At 58.2% G+C, this 16,666-nt stretch overlaps 1 protein-coding gene across 1 annotated transcript in view; it reads left to right on the top strand.

The window, feature by feature from the left end:
• SHANK3 (SH3 and multiple ankyrin repeat domains 3) overlaps positions 1 to 10,556 on the top strand; it is a 49,613-nt gene extending 39,057 nt beyond the window's left edge. The window contains exon 21 of the mRNA XM_057742003.1: positions 8,016 to 10,556. Within this exon, the coding sequence (XP_057597986.1) occupies positions 8,016 to 8,607 (592 nt within the window). The 3' untranslated portion in view covers positions 8,608 to 10,556. The remainder of the gene's footprint in view (positions 1 to 8,015) is intronic.
• The last annotated feature ends 6,110 nt before the right edge of the window (positions 10,557 to 16,666 follow it).

Below are 16,666 nucleotides of genomic sequence, written 5' to 3'. Positions count from 1 at the left end.
CCCCTCCACAGCCCATTCTGTCCCACCCCTCACCTGTCTGTGGCACCCCTCCCTGCGCCCCTCCCGTCCCCCTCTTTGTCCTTTACCTGGCCTTGCTTTGTCTGTCTGAGACCAAAGGCTCTGTCAGGGATCTGAAATATCAGGGATGATGTTCTCTCCATCGCTATCGGTGCTGGCAGTGGGAGCTGGGCACCCGCCAGAGACCCGGGCTGGGCATGAGTGCCTGCACAGCCCTCCTGGGCGCTGCCTGCCGCGGGGGTCCCTGTGGACTCTTCCTCCTGACCGTAGTTGCCTCTACCATTAAGGGTCGTCCTGTGGTCCAGTCCCAAGTTGCAGCCACCCCCCACCCCCAGCTCTTGGGCTTCTCCGTGGCCCTGTGCCCCGCCCCGCCCCCCCATCCTCCCTGTGGCCACATGGCTGTCCCATGTGGCTGGTGCCATCTTTCCTCGCTTCCTTTTGTAGCTGCCGCGCTTCCTTTTGAGACTTAGGGTACACTGGATCCTTTTCCTCTTGGGACCCACCACCAATTTCCTGTTTTCTGCCCCAGAAACATTTGTCTCTCAGCACTGCCTCAGAGTCCCTCAAACACAGATTACTGTGCGTGATTTTCAAAGAGCATGAAGAAGCCATTTTTAGATGGAAATCATACTGTTTCTCTGCACCTCCATCTGCTCTCTCTTACCCATTCCTCTGTCTTCCCCTCCCACTTCCTACACAAGGTGGGGACTTAAAAGAGGCCGCATGGTGCCCTGGAAGTGGGGGGGAGGCACTGGCCTGGGGGGAGGGGCTGCCGGAGCCTGTGGGCTCGTCCCGTGGATCTTTCCCTGCGGACCTCGTTCCCAAGCCTCTGCCCCCAGAGGGGACGTCCTCGGGGCTGTGGGCTCCGTGGATGCTGGTGGGGGAGCTGGGTCCTGCCCGCAAGTGCTGGTCTGAGGCAGAGCCGGTCCTCCCCTGGCCAGCCTTTGTCTGTCTTTGCCTTCTGTGCCCCATAGGCCCTTGCCCACTTCTGGCTTTGTGGGTAGCACGTGGGGTGCCCCTTCCTGACTCCTCGCCACCCTGAAGACCAGTCTCGTGAGGCTTTCCTGCCAGCCTTGGAAGGCAGAGTTCACAAAACAGTGAGGGATCCAGGTCTTACTCACAAGGGCTGGTCTCGTTAGCTTTCTTCCAGTGAAGGGCCCAGAAGAGAAGGGGGGGCTTGGGAACCGGGTGAGGCCTCTGCGGAGTGGTTTCGCCGAGCTGCGCTCCAGCTCCTGTCCGCCCAGGCTTGTGCTGGGGCCCTGCCCCCTTTTCCCCTCTTCCAACTCCCAGTTGAGTGTGAGAGCCCTCTTCCCAGCAGCCAGCGTTTGAAGTGCCCGTAGAGTGGGTGCTGGGGTACGGCCAGGGGTGTGCAGTTGGAGTGCGCGGCCCGGGTCCTGGCCCCTGAGGAGCAGGCCGCTGAGGGGGGCGTTCTCTGATGCAGCCGGGACCGGCCCCCCTCTGCACTCTCTGCTGTTTCTCCCCCACCAGCCCCTCCATTTCCCTGTGCCCCTTGGTCCTGACGGAAATGAAAGCCATCGGCAGTGGGTGGGTGGCACAGGGCCCGGTGTGGCGCAGGCCCCAGTAAAGCACCTGCTGAACACACTAATGTACAGAGCTAAACGCAAGTGCTGTCTTTTGTGATTTGAGGTCTAGGGAGGCGGCTTGGGGCAAATGCCACAGGAGGGCAGACAGCAAACCTTGGTTGAGGTTTGCTGGTGGCCGAGCTCACGGGAGCCCAGGTCTTGCCTTAGCTCTGCGAGCTCCCGTGGGATGGCAGGGCCGTTGCAGGGCAAAAGGAGGTGGTCTGTCAGCTGGACCTCCTGCCACGTCCCCCACGGTCGTCTTCGGTATTTCCCCTCCGTCATGGTGAGACTCCCTCCTCCAGTGGCTCCGGGCTGTGCAGGGCTCGTGTGTGTTTCCTTTCTCCGATGTGGTGTGGGGGAGGGGCAAGGCCAGCAGTTCCAACCTGTACATTCTGTCTGCTCTACTGCCCCCCCAGGCAGTGGGCCTCTTTCCCGCAGGAGTCCCTGCAAAACCCCAGCCTCCGACTGGCTTCGTGCAGATCCCCTGCTTCCCCTGAAACGGTCACTGGGGTCGGGAGGCATAGGGCTGCTGCTGGCCAGGCCTGCGTCATATGCTGTCCTAGGAGCCAAGGCATGGGGTCAGCCCAGCTACTGGACAGGTGCTGAGCATGAGGGGGGCAGGTATCCAAAGGAAAATCAGGTGCTGTTCCCAGAGGTACCAGATGCTGGAGAGCCTCAGACGAGTGACGCCTCTGTGCTGTGGCATCCACCAGCTGTAGCAACCCGCTTTGTGCCCTGATTATCAGCCTGGGGTCAGATGGCCCTGGATTCCAGCCCTCAGCAGGTTGCATCTGAGTTTGTAGTCTCGGGCAAACCACTTCACTTCAGTGAGCTTCCGTCCGTCCCCTGTGAAGTGGTGAGGGTGACCAGGCGCTCAGCCGGGCCGCTAGGCGGACGCTTGCAGTCCTCGTGGGAAAAGAAGAGCGCTCTGCGTTGGGAAAGGCCAAGTTTCGTCTTCATCTTCACGGCCATTCTGTTAGCTTGATGATAATATAATCTCCATTTTCCAGACAGTAACATTGAGGTTCTATCTAAGGAGACCCATTCCAGCCAGTACACGGTGGCATCTGCCCTCAAGCCCCACTCTCTGCCCACTCTAATCTGGAGCCTCTGTCGTTAACCCCTTCTGTGTTCAGGTGCAGTAGTTCCCCTCACACAGAAACGCACATGTGTTCGTTCTGTAGACCAAACCTTTGTTTCTCAGTCAGGTGTGTGACAAATAGCACGTGGGTTCTGAAATCACCTGCCATGGAGCCCAGCCTGTGTCGCCTGGGAGGCCCAGCGACATTAAACCACCCGTCCGCCCTGCCTTTCCTTCCCCACTTCCCTCTGCGTTCCCTTCTGCTCCTGTTCACACGTCCTTCCTCCCTTCCTCTTATGCTGCCCTTCTGGCTCTCAGACCTGGGCGAAACCATGGCCCTCTGGAGTGGCCCGCACTGCCTGTCTGCCTGAGGTCCTTTACTTCTGGCTGCGTGGGGGGCTGAGCAGGAGATGCTGTGGCCACATCTAGTCAGCCCCCCATGTGGCCGGCAGTGGCCGTGTTGCCTACTGAGGCTGCTGGGCAGCTCTTGTTTTGCAGCCAGCTGTGGCTGGGGTCTGGCACTCGTTTCCCACGTAGTGATAAAACTGCTAGTGACACTGTCTTTTAGAGACGTGTCCGAAGTGTAGAAAGTTCTCGTGTCTAGGTGGGTCTGTTTCCTTCCCAGGACTGATCCTAGCTGAAGCCCAAGGGCCGTTGCCACGGCCACCCGCGGGTTATACCCCTGAGCCTTGTCCGCTGGCCCTCCACGTGTTCCCTCCCAGGCCTGCCCCCTCCTCACCCGACAGACACCACAAGAAAGCAAATGCCCACTCTGCCCACCTTCCACACGGACGGCTCAGTCTAGGCTCTGGTGTTCTTTAGCCACAAGACACTCCGTGGCCTGAGAGCTAGAAAGATCTCAGAAGGGGAAGGGGAGCTTTCCTCTTATGTCATGGACTTGAAGCTTGGGAACTTTTGGAAATGCACTGGGGCCATCCGGAAGGCCCATGGCCTTTGGCTTTTGGAACTTTGATCCCAGACCATCCAACTCTCTGTGCTTCTAGCTTTGGGTTCGGCCTGATAGGCAGAACATCTGTCCGCTCAGAGCCCCACATCTTCTCTGAACTCCCTTTGTCTTCCAGACCCCATGGTCGGATCCAGGCCCCATGGAATTCCACGTGTGGTCTGAGGGCCACGTGTCTCTGAGCCCCACAGCAATACTCCGTTTTGCCGTGGCTCTTAGGTTTACACCTGTCTGGCCCTCACATCAGATTTTACAGAACAAAATTTATGGTGAAATAGCTTTGGAAACACAAAGTTGATGAGGTTTCTTTCCTGTACTACTTCTCAGGACTCTCCACGTGCCGTGTACTGTGGTCTCCGACAGCTTCTTCAGCAGATCACTGCTTAGCATCCCACAGGAGACGCACGTTTCTGTGATGGTGGAGAAGCCCTGCCCTGGGGACCTCCTGTGAGCCCTGTCCTGCTAGCATGATAGGGATCTGGATAAAGCCTTACAGGTGCCTCAAGGCCAGCAGGGCTTGTTCTTTTGAAACTGGACCTGTTTTATGCTGGCCAGCACGGGGCACAGGAGCCAGGATGTGCTTTGTGCCTGCAGAGGTCCTCGCAGGTTGGGGACCTGTGAGGTGTGTTCGCAGGAGACGTGATCAGGGCTTTAGGAGCCGTGACCTCTGCTGGGGGAATGGGAAGGGGTCACAGAGGAGGGGATGTAGGGGCCTCTGGGGGCATCAAGGTTGGAGCTGTGAGCTGGTGTGGGCAGTGAGAAGTTAGGGCTGGAGTGAGACACCGAGACCAGAGAGAATGCAGTGTGACTTTCACAAGTCCGTTATAGTTTGTTCTCCTATTGAAGGTTATTTCCCTTCACGAGGCTGTTAAATTTCAAAAGGCTGCCGGCCTCGACGTGCCCTGTGTGAGTGTAGTGGCAGAAGGCTCCAGGCAGAGGCCAGGTCCGGAGTGGGCTTTTTCTTGCCTGTTGGCACCAATGGGTTGACAGGCAGTCAAGCCCGAGAGTGAGATGTCACATTGTTTTTGTTTTATAACTTTTTTTTTTCCAGTGCATATTGTGTTCCTGGCTTGGAGCTAGGCACCAAGAGTCAAGGGTAACAGTTAGGAATGGAGGGGAAAGGTCCTGAGCGAGACCATGAAAGGTCTGGATGCAGAGGTGGCTGGGGCTGCGGAGGAGGGCCTGGGGTAGTGCTGCAAGTTGGTGACATACCAGCCGTGGGGGTGAAGAGGTGGAGCAGCTGATGGTGGCTCCCAGGCCTGTGGTGTGGGCAGGACTCGGGGGAGGGAGAGCATGTTTGGAGACCTCATGAGAGGTCTGGAGCTCAGGAGAGACTGGCTTGGCCTTACATGTGGCATTTGTGGGCACGTCGGTCACAGCAAAGGGTTAGAGTGGATGACGTGGCCTGGGAGAAAGTGCACACTGAGAGGGGAACCCACCTAGGGAGGAGGGGGTGGAGGAAAGGGCGCCTAAGAGGGAAGCCGGGGGATAGGTCAGCAAGGGGATTCCTCTTCAGCCTTGGTAACCACAGGGCTGGGCGGGGGTGGCGGTGGGGGGCACACGGTGAGACCAGCCCTCACTGGTCGCGGAGTCATGAGGACGCCACACAGGGCAGCATTGGTGGCAAAGTTGTTGGGGACTGTGGAGCCTGGCTGAGCCATCTGGAGAAAGACCAGGAGGCACCCCGGGGTGCCGGTGCCTAGCGAGGTCCCATATGCAGAGTGGGTGGCCAGAACCCCTTCGGGAGGCTGGCAGGGGTTGTGACATGGCCGGGCCTCCCCTGGCTGGGGAGGCTGCGGACAGCTGAGAGGTGACGGCAGTGATGCCTACACAGAGGTGGTGTGGAAACACGTGGACCTGGACCATGGACACTCCTGGTTCCTGGCCTTGGACAATGTGGGCAGTTCCCTGTTCCCCAAGAGGAAAGGGAGGAGGAGCAGACACCTGGGCCATGGGCATCCCTGGCCTCTCCCTGCTACTCCCTGGGGCCTTGGGAGGGCAGCCTTATGCGTGTAACCAGCCCTCTCCCCTGCACTGTGGTGGATCAGTCCCTCACTCACGACACCTCCTGGCATCCGCCCTAGCCTCTGGCAGGTGCCCACCCCCCCACACCCAGTATCTCCCCTTGGCAGTGTCTCCCTGGTGCTTCTGAGGTAGTCTGCCCTCATCCTAGGCCCCCAGCTCACCCTCCGCCAGGGCTTCAGACCCTGCTCCAGGAGACTCTTGGGGTGGGCCACACAGGACTCCATCCTCAGATGCAGGTCCCCAGGCCAGGGTGGAATGCATGAGGGCCCCGGGATGAGGGGAGGGGAGTGCTGTCCTGGGCCCAATCCCACAGGCACTGTTCCCTCGGGCTCTCCCCAGCACTGCTCCCTTGCCCTTCCCCGAGCAAGCGCTACCACTTGGGCACCCACCACCTGCTTGCATCCCCCCCCGCCTTCCATTGCTGCCCCACTTTGCTCTGAAACCCAGGTGGTACCACAGAGGCCTGTTCCTTGAGCCCATCACCCCAGGTGTCCTTGGAGCCCCTCTCTGCCAGGGTGGGGGAAGCGTGGTCTGACCTCTTCAGGAGGCTCTGCTCTGGGTCTGGGCAGTTGGGCAAGGCAGCAGGGACAGAGGCTGAGGAGAGAGAGCCAGTGGAAGGCAGTGGAAACCAGGTCGAGTAGGAGGGACAGAACTGGATCTGCAGGGAGAGGCTGACCGTGCACAGGTGAGAGAAGAAAAAACAAAACTTGCTTTCAGGGGAGGAAGGATGGTCAGGGTGTCCCGCGCAGTGTGGGACAGGCAGCAGTTAGGACGGCACAGCGGTGGGTGGGGGAACCCCGGGGGGGGTCCTTAGCCCAGTCCAGGCAAGGGCAGGGAGAGGGAGGAGGATGGCAGCCGGAGAGAGGCCCTTCAGACGCCAGCAGCACAAGAGACAAAGCATTCCCAAGTGCCAGGTGTCTGCCGCGCGCCTGCCACGCAGGGTTCCAAGTAAAGCCTGTGGGTGGGCACCGCTGTGGTCTGCACTTCACACGCCAGAGAACAGGCCACAGGCAGACCAGGAGCCTACCCAGATCTGCCCACGTCTAGCCTGCAATTCCCGTCCCCCAGCAGCTCCAGGTGTGTTCCCTCCCATCGCACCTGGGCCCACCGCATCCGAGTTCCTCCCTTCCCGGGTGTCTGGCCAGGGGGTCCCTGCACCTGGCTGCCCTCCCTGTGGTCGTGACTGTGGGCCGTGTGCCTGCTTTGAGGGCCTGGGCCGCTAACACTCTCTCTCATTGCTCTCTCCCGCCCATCTGCATGTGGCTGCTCTGTCTAGCTGCGCGGTGGTCCCGAGCGCCGGCTGTGTAAGTGAGCATGCCCATCCCATGCCTCTCTGTCCACGCGCTGCACCTGCTCGCCTGGGTCTCTGCTCTGCGCGGCTTCCTGGGGCTTTGGTGCCACTGACGGCCCCCTGAGGCTTCCCTTGGCCACAGCAGGGGACGGGGCGGGGGTGGTGTGGGGTACAGGAGTGGCTTTTCTCTGGAGGAGTGCCCCCCGTCAGGCCTCCCACGCGGCCATGCTGGGGGGGGCGGCGGGGGGGCCTAAAGGCCTGGGGTCCTGTCAGGTGATGTTGGGAAGTGAAGACGCGTGTGTGTGCGTATGTGCTGCTGTGTCACTGCGGAGAGCAGGCCGCTGCCACGCCTGCCACTGCTGCTGCATGTAACACGTGGGTGCTGCCGCGTGCCGTCCCGCGCAGGGAGCCCGCGTGTCACGGGTGTGTCGCTGCCTTGCGCCCGTCCCGCACGTGCCGCTGCTCTGTGTGGGTGTGAATGCCGCCCGTTGTCTGTCTCAGACCTCATGGACGTGCTCGGTCTTGTGCTGCCACCAGCCTTTCTCACGACTCAGCTAGCCCTGCAGCCAGCCCAGGTCTTTGCGGGTCTCCTCGCGATAGCAGAGGGGGCCGTGGTGTGTGGGGGCCGTGGTGACGGGTATCGCCAGAGTCTTCCTCTCCGGGGTGTGGGGGGATGGGGCAGTGTCCAGAGCTGGTGTCACGGGCCGTCAGAAACAGGGTGGTCAGCTCTTTGCCGCAGAGGCTGTCTTTCCTCTGGCGGCGCTCTCGGAGCCCCCGTGGAGTGGAGCGGACCAGGGCTTTTCCTCCTCGCGGCCCATTCAGTCTAGGGCCCCCTCTCCTCCAGCAGGGCACCGACTCTGGGGGCCAGGCCAGAGTAACCACAGGACCCTACCCTTCTTTCTCCCTCTGGCCCTAGGGCTACCCCCCAAGTCCCAGCCCACGCCCTCTCCTGCCCTCCCCAGCGTCCTCCGGGCCGCTGGCCCTGTGCCCCTCCGCCCGCCCCCACCTCGCCTAGTGCCCCTCACCTGGCCTTGACCCCCTCTCCCTCCGCAGGCTCTTCAGCAGCCTCGGTGAGCTGAGCTCCATCTCAGCGCAGCGCAGCCCTGGGGGCCCGGGCGGCGGGGCCTCCTACCCGGTGCGGCCCGGCGGCCGCTACCCCGTGGCGCGGCGCGCCCCGAGCCCAGTGAAGCCCGCGTCGCTGGAGCGGGTGGAGGGGCTGGGGGCGGGCGCGGGGGGCGCGGGGCGGCCCTTCGGCCTCACGCCCCCCACCATCCTCAAGTCGTCCAGCCTCTCCATCCCGCATGAGCCGAAGGAGGTGCGCTTCGTGGTGCGCAGCGTGAGCGCGCGCAGCCGCTCGCCCTCGCCCTCGCCGCTGCCCTCGCCAGCGCCCGGCCCCGGCCCCGGGGCCCCCACCCCGCGCCGGCCCTTCCAGCAAAAGCCCCTGCAGCTCTGGAGCAAGTTCGACGTGGGCGACTGGCTGGAGAGCATCCACTTGGGCGAGCACCGCGACCGCTTCGAGGACCACGAGATCGAGGGCGCGCACCTGCCTGCGCTCACCAAGGACGACTTCGTGGAGCTGGGCGTGACGCGCGTGGGCCACCGCATGAACATCGAGCGCGCGCTCAGGCAGCTGGACGGCAGCTGACGCCCCCTCCCTCGCCCCCACCCCCCACGCCCCGGCCGCGCCCTGCGGGCAGGGCTCCCCACCTCCGCCCCCCGGGCCGCGGGCTCGGCCTGCCCCCCACCCCCACCCTAACGGCGCCCGGGCCAGGAATGTTGCATGAATCGTCCTGTTTGCTGTTGCTCGGAGACTTGCCCTGTACATTGCTTAGTGCCCTCCCAGGCCGTCGAGCCCCACCCAGCACACGGTCAGGAAGGGCGCGGGCCGGAGGGGCTGGAGCGGGAGGGGGTTGGGGGCGGGGTGCTCCGGCCCGACCCTCTCCCGCTCAGCTCCCGGTGGCTACTTTCCCAGAGGGGGGAACCTAGTCCAGCATGCGAGGTCAAGACACACCTTGGTGACTCGGGGGGAGGGGGGAGACATTGGGGTTCTCGGTCGGGGGCCAAGGAGCCCCCCTATTTTGCATATTTTAATCCACTCTATATTTGGAACGAGAAAAGGAACAAATATCTCTGTCCTTAATAGCTTCCCTTCCCCTCCCCTCCGGCTGCCCAGTCTTCCATCTCTGGCCCCTCAACTGCCACTGCCACCCCACGTGGGGCGGGGGGGACGCTCCAGCTGGTCTGGGGTCGGCTCGGGTCCTGGTAGCCCGCCCTGGGGCCCCGGCTGGGCCCCCTCCCCTCGCTGAGCTAGAGTGTGCCCCACCGACCCTTCAGGTGCTGCGTGGTGGAGGGGCGGCAGGCAGCGAGTCCTGCTGGGCACGAGCAAGGTCCCGTGGCCTGGGAGACCACGGCCCTGGGGCGGGGCTGGGGGGGCAGGGCCCTGACACCCGCCCCCAGCTGTCTCCCTCACAGGGTCCCTGCCCCGTAGGGGTCTGGCCTCCCTCCTGCCCTGCTGGGCGACTCCAGCAGAGAAGCCTCCCTGCCTCAGACCCGAAGTCTCCGGCTCCGCCCCCTGTGTGCGCGCGCACATGTGCGAGTGTGTGAAAACCCGGGTGTGACTGAGTGCGTCGGAGCCCCGCCTGTGCCTGACCGGAGAGCGGTCCCAAGGGGCCCCTCTGGACTCGTGTCGGGGCTTCAGACGCGTGCACAGGGTGCGTGCATGGGTGTGCGCCTGTGAGAGCACCCCGTCTCCACTTCCAAAGAAAGTCAGAGGTCGTCTTGCACCCTGGGACCTGCTGTTTGCCCAGCCTGTCCCTCCAGAGCCTCGCCGAGCCTGAGCAGGCCTTCTTGATGAAGCCCCGCTGCTTGGGAGAGGCCCCCAAGGGCCCTTGGAGGCAGTGCCCCCTGTTGGGCTTCTAGGGGGGATCATAGGGGCACCCCTAGAGTCAGGCCACCACAAACCCTGGGGAGAGGCAGAGACCCCAGCGGGCACCCCAGCCCCCCTTACTGTGACTCCTCACACTCAGCAATGACCTGTGGGGTGGGGGGCCCGGGACGTTTTTAAACCTAGGGTTTGGAGTCTGGACTAAGCTCCATCCACGTCACTCACAAGTTTCTGTTTATATTTCTAGCTTTTTTTAATAAAAATTAAAAAACCCAGAAAACAGATGTTTTCACAGCCCAGGGGCCTGGCACGCCGGTCTGTGCCCAGCCGCCCCGCCCCGGCCCACCGGCCCCATTCCCTGGGCAGACTCACACCTGGTAACCCTTTCACCGACAGACCAGGTCACACACACAGCAGCAGTCACTGTACCAGACTCTGCCACATGCACACTCGTCTCACACTCTCCTGTGGGTTTTGGTTCCGTTCAATTTGGGTTTTTAACTTTCCAGGGTCAGCTCTGCTTCCCCCTCCTTTTGTATGGAGCTCCATCTTGGGGTCCCGCCCCCCGCTCCAGTCCTGAGGCCTCCTGACCCTGACGTTGTGATACACCCCACAGAGATCTATGTTTCTTATATTATTATTATTATTGATAATAATTATTATAATATTATTATGTAATAAATTTATAAGAAATGAAGCCCTTTCTCCGTTGCCTGCTTGAGAAGGTGTTGGGAGCACAGACTCTGCTGTCCCTCAGACAGGTCCCACACACCTCCTGAGCCTTGGGGAGGCGTCGAGCCACGTGCACCGATGACCTGCAGATCTCTGTCTCTGACCCAGTCTCTTTGCTGACCTCCATGCCCACGTGGCTGGCTTCTCCGTGACTCTGTCTCTCTGAGACCTGCTGGACCTGAGCCACGCTTCCTGAGCTGGAAGCGTCTCTCTCTGCTCACCAGCTCAGTGAATGAAGTCCTGAGCTGGGAGTCCGGTTGTCCTCTGTGTCCTCTGTCCACTTTCCTCCCTAGCGTCCAGTTGTCCTTAAATTCTGGCACTCCTGGCTTTGAACCCCCGCCTGTCTATCCCTGCTCTGCCGCCCGCACACCTGCCCATGTTCAGGCCTTCTCCCCTCTGAGCTGGCTGCCGCCAGCCACTGATGGGGAGGGTCCTGTATGGCACCTGGTGGGGAGTGCTGCCTCACAGGAAGGGCGGAGACACCTCAAAGTGTGAAAGGAGGAGGAGCCGTGAGGTGAGTGGGCAGAGGAGGCCCAGAAGGAGCCTTGAGAGCGGGGAGACGGCCAGGCCCGGGACTGAGAGGGCCAGAAGCTACCGAGGTGGGACATCAGAGCAGTTGGGCACCTGTCACCTGCTGGGGTTGTAGGAGGGGCAGTGGGCTCAGAGCCTGGCCATGCTGGGTCAAGGTAGAGTGTGAGTGTGACCGTGACACGTGCAGACCTCAGTTTGGGACGGGGCCTGGGCAGCGCCTCCAGGAAAGCGTGAAGATCCCAGGAAGAATAAGGATGGTGGATGGGGTGAAGCCTTGTGGGCAGAAGAGCGGTGGACTCAGGTGTCTTTTTAGCCAGAGTGGGTGGGAAGGCAGAGGCGCTCCAAGGAGCAGGTGGAGGTCTAGAGGTCTAGGCGGCCTGTTAGGGAAGGTGAGGGCCCTTGCGGGGCTGGAATGGTGACTACTCAGCAGTGGCGCCTTGAGAGAGGCTCACCACAATTTCAGATTTTCAACATTTTCAAATTTTTGGCTTCGTTTGCAAGTGAGAAACTATGGTCATCTTAGAGAAGAGGCCAAGAAGGAAGTTGAGGCGTGGGGACCTGGGAGGGTCTGCGTGTGGGAGCAGAGGTGGGACTCACTCTGGGCCTGAGCACTGTGGGGTTGGTCTTCTCTGAGCTGCGCATGGAACCTTCGGTCTCCCTGGAACTGGGCCCGGAACTTGGGGCGAGCCCAGCTTTTCAGTGGAGCAGAGGAAGAGCGTGGCAGTGGGAGCTAGGCTTCCCTGGAAATGGCATTGCAATCCCAGCCCCCGGGGGTCTGGGGAGAAGACCGATATCCCAACAGCCCAGAAGCCACGCCATTGCCTCAGAAAATGAGGCAGAACCTTCACGACCTGGACTGGAGAAGCCTGCAGGGGCAGGTAGAGAGATGGCAGAGGGACACGGGGCTGAGGGAGCTGGAGCCTCCAAACGCCTGCGGGCAGACGCTTTCTCACTCAGGGCTGCGAACTCCCTGCCCCCTGCCGCCTCCTCATGACCTCAGAATGTTCCAGCTTCATCCTCTTAGGGGCCCTAAGCGACTCACCAACACTCTCTCTGGAACCTGGGGCAGAGGCTGTGGCTCCAACCCTCCTTCACCACCAGCCGCCCTCTAGGTCCTGTGGGCAACCCTGGGCGCTAAGGCTGGCCGGATGACGAGGCCTCTGCTCCGCCGGGGGCCATGCCGGAGAGCAACAGGGGGCGAGGGGGAGTGAGCAGACGGGAGAAGAGAGGCAGGGGCAGGTGGGAGCCGGCAGGGTTGGGGGGCCGGGTGAGGAAAATGGGGCGGGAGTTGGATTGCTCAGGTGATTGGGGTGCAGAGTGCTCAGGAGCAGGGAGGAAGGCTGGGGTCAGCTAGAGGGGCGTGGGGGGGGTGGCGGCGGAGGAGCGGGACTAGAGAATGGGGGGGAGGAACCTAGGGTGGAGAGGGATGGGGAACCCCTTGTCCTGCTCCCCGTGCTGGGAGCTCCATCTGGGCCTGAGCCAAGCCCCCAGTAGCCACTGAGACTGCATCCTCTGGCCCCAGGATCCTAACTGTCCTGTACCTTCCCATCTCCCTCCTCTGCTCTTGGGAACAGCATGGAGAAGGCAAACAAAAGTCACCCTTCCATTAGGTTCAATGAGAAAATGAAACCTGTCGGTCTATGTGCCTATCCCTCAACCCATGACTGTGGCTCTCCCAGCAGGTACTATAACCCCTTCAAGAATCAGAAGTGGGTGCTACTCTGAAGAGTCAAACAATTATTGTCTTCTGGAATCTAGACATGGGGTCCTCCATCTTTGTTGTGGCATACCTCCTAAAAGTTTTGAAAAACTGGGTACCAGTTTTCATTTTGAAGTTTATATCTTACATTTTCATCCTATATTTTTAAAAACTTGCAAAAGTTATGATTTCCACAAAATTGTACATATTAACCTTTAAAATAAATGGTTACATCCTTCTGTTAAATGATTCTCATGGATCTAAATACCATACTAATTTTACACACATCAAAATCCTGTAAAAACACCTGAATAACCTTTTCTTTAACAGGCAAACCTCTAATATCAGTTATTGAATTCCTGTTGCCATTTCTTGAACTGTACTTCCAAAGTCTTTTTTACACCTTTTAAAAAGAGTTTTATTGAGATGTAATTGACATACAATAAACTGCATATATTTAAAGTGTACAATTTGATATTTTTTTCTTATTAGTCAACTATTTTATACATATTGATGTATCTATGGCAATCCCAATCTCCCAGTTCCTGCCAACCCCCCCCCCACTTCCCCCCCTTGGTGTCCATATATTTGTTCTACATCTGTGTCTCTATTTCTGCCTTGCAAATCGGTTGATCTGTACCATTTTTCTAGATTCCTCATATATGCGTTAATATATGATATTTGTTTTTCTCTTTCTGATTTACTTCACTCTGTGTGACAGTCGCCAGGTCCACCCAATTTTGTTCTTTTTTTATGGGTGAGTAATATTCCATTGTGTGTATATACATGTCTTTATCCATTCATCTGTTGATGGACATTTAGGTTGCTTCCATGACCTGGTGTAAATAGTGCTTCAGTGAACACTGGAGTGCATGTGTCTTTTTGAATGAAGGTGGTCTCTGCGTATATGCCCAGTAGTGGGATTGCTGGGTCATGTGGTAACTCTATTTTTGGTTTTTTAAGGATCCTCCATACTTTTCTCCATAGTGGCTGTAGCAATTTACCATCCCATCAGCAGTGCAAGAGGATTCTCTTTTCTCCACACCCTCTCCAGCATTTACTGTTTGTAGATTTTCTGATGACGCCCGTTCTAACCAGTGTGAGGTGATACCTCATTGTTGTTTCGATTTGCATTTCTCTGATAATTAGCGATGTTGAGCATCTTTTCTTGTGCCTCTTGGCCATCCGTATGTCTTCTTTGGAGAAATGTCTATTTAGCTCTTCTGTCCAAAGTCTTTTTTGGTTACTTTATCAGGCACAATCTCACACTGAATTAAAATAAGCAAGGCCTCAGGTTGGTGAAGTAGGACCTCACAACCTTCAGATAGAAGAGGTGAGACCACCTGAGATGAGAGAGAGGGGGTGGGGAGAGAGACCTTGGACACTTATGTAGGGGAGAAGAGTTTCTGAAAGTCAAGTAGAAGAAACAAGTCCTGCGACACTCAGGTATGGGAAGTAAGAGATCCTAACAGATAAAGTACCTAAGAGCCCTGGAACGGATGGAGGGGAGACGGATCCTCCCTCCACTCAGGAAGAGGAGAGGGAGACCTCCCGACGTGCAGTAGCAGAGATAAAAATCTTGTGACACTCAAATAGCTGATATTCTTGAGACCTGATTGCATTTATATAAGGGAAATAAAACCTCTTACTTGGCAGGAAGGGAAATAATGAATATCAAACTCCAGTGAGGAAGTTAAATCATCCTGCTGCTCACTGAGGGGATAAGGCCTTGTCACTCCCTAGTAAATAAAGATGACGTGTTCTGGCTTTACAATAGGAGAGACAAGACCTTCTGACCTGCAGAGAGGGTATATTTGGGGACAGTCATGTAGAGATGATGACAACTTCCTGACAGTGAGATGTGTGAGAGGATGTCTCTGGACATTGGAGAGGAAATGAGGCGTCCTGACAATTAGGCAGAAGAGGTGGAGATGCCTGGTACCCGGGGATGACGATAACCCTCAAACGGGGAAGATGAAACATCTTATCCTGAAGTAGGGGGAGGAGACCCCTCGGTCACTCAGAGAGATGAGGCAGGACCTCCAGATACAAAGCAGAAGAGATGAGGTCTGGCAGGTAGAGACGAGACCTCCTGACACTCAGGGCCTATAAGACCTCCTTGCGCTCAAATGGGAGATAAGAAGTTTCACAACCCTCGGGTAGGAGAGATGAGACCCCAAGATATCCAGGAAGGGGAGAGGAAGACTTCAGACAGTCGAGGGGTTGAGATGAGAGCTTCGGACACTTGTGTAGAGGAGAGGAGACCTTGTGGTGCTCAGGTAGAGAGGATGGACGCTCAGGACGTTCTGGCGGGGGGACGAGGGTCTCCTCAAGCAGGGCCTGGGAGACTTCCTAGCAGTTGGGTGGGGACAGGAGAATCCCTGACACACCAGTGTGGCAGTTGAAGCTTCAGAGCACTCATAGGTGAGATGCAACCTTTTGACACAGAGGATGTGAGACCTTTCGGTTCTCAGGTAGAAAAGATGGGCCAATGTGACACTCAAGGTGGTGGAGTTGAGGCCTTCAGCCCTGAGATGGAAGAAAAGAGACATCCTCACAGCCAGGGAGAGGAGATGACAGCTTCCTGATACTCAGGTAAGATATATGCGACCTACTGGGTGTTCTGTTGAAGTGAGTGTGACCTCCTGAAAGTTACATGAGATGAGAAAGTATGACATTCAGTTAGAGAAGATGCTCGGGTAGAGAATCAAGATCGTCTGACAATCTGAAAACTCTTCACACCCGGAAAGAGAGCATGAGGTGTCCTGACCCTCGGGTAGGAGAAGTAGGACCTTGTGACACTCATATAGGTGAGGTGCAACTCCTTGACATTCAGATAGGCCAGCTGAGACCTTATACTCAGGTACAGGAGCTAAGACTGCTCCTCCAGCAGGTAGAGATGCGACCGCCTCACACTCCCACAGGGGAGGTAAAACCTTTTAACATCCAGGTAGGTGAGGTGAGCATTTTTCTACTCTGGGAGGTGAGATGCTGTCCCCTGACAGAAGAAGCATTATTTCATGACATTCAGGTAACTGTGCTGAGAATCCCTGCTGTGCAGGTGCAGGAGACAATGCCCTGCTGCACGTAGGGCCCGGAGAGGAGACCTGGAGACACTCAAGTAGAAGACGTGAGACCTTGTGGACAGAAAGGTGGGCTTTGTAACCCTAAGCTGGGTAAAGTCAAAATGGTCTTCGGAAAGCGTGCTGATAGCACACACTTGGAGGAGGGAGAGACAGTTCGCCCCCCGCAGTGTTAAGGGTCTGCCAACCTGTAGAGCCTCCCTGAACTGCTGACATATTGCACCATCTTGTCGCACAGTGGCCGAGCTGCCCCTCAGCCTCTGGTTTGGAGTGGGAATGTGCTCACAGCTCACATGAGGGTCAGACCCTGAACCTGCACAAAAGCTGGAGCCTCAGACAATGTAGGACCTTGGAAGATAACTGGGGCTGAAGATCCTGGCCTTGGGACAGAGGGCGGGGGCCGCATGCGAATCCCTATCACCTCAGGGTTGGGGGAGCCTGTGCGGGAAGCTGGGAAGTCACTTCAGCTTGTTTTATTTATTTATTTTTTTATTTTTATTGTTTTTACTTTTTGGCCGCACTGCACGGCATATGGGATCTTAGTTCCCCAGCCAGGGATCGAATCCACGCCTCCTGCACTGGAAGCACAGAGTCTTAACCACTGCACCTCCGGGGAAGTCCCCGTCACTTCAGCTTGAACTGGTCGAGCTAAAGGGCTCCTGCCTGGCATGACTGCTGGGGGGGTGGGGGGGGTCACCCTGCTGATTGGTCAGAAGGCCATGGAGCTTTGTGAGGTCACTGGACTTCCAGGCCAGGCTGGGGCAGGAGTTTGGTA

Source organism: Hippopotamus amphibius, chromosome 7 (assembly GCF_030028045.1).
Source record: "Hippopotamus amphibius kiboko isolate mHipAmp2 chromosome 7, mHipAmp2.hap2, whole genome shotgun sequence".
NCBI lineage: Eukaryota > Metazoa > Chordata > Mammalia > Artiodactyla > Hippopotamidae > Hippopotamus > Hippopotamus amphibius.
Note: the sequence above shows the minus strand (reverse complement) of the source record. Positions and strands in the feature narration are given on the sequence as shown.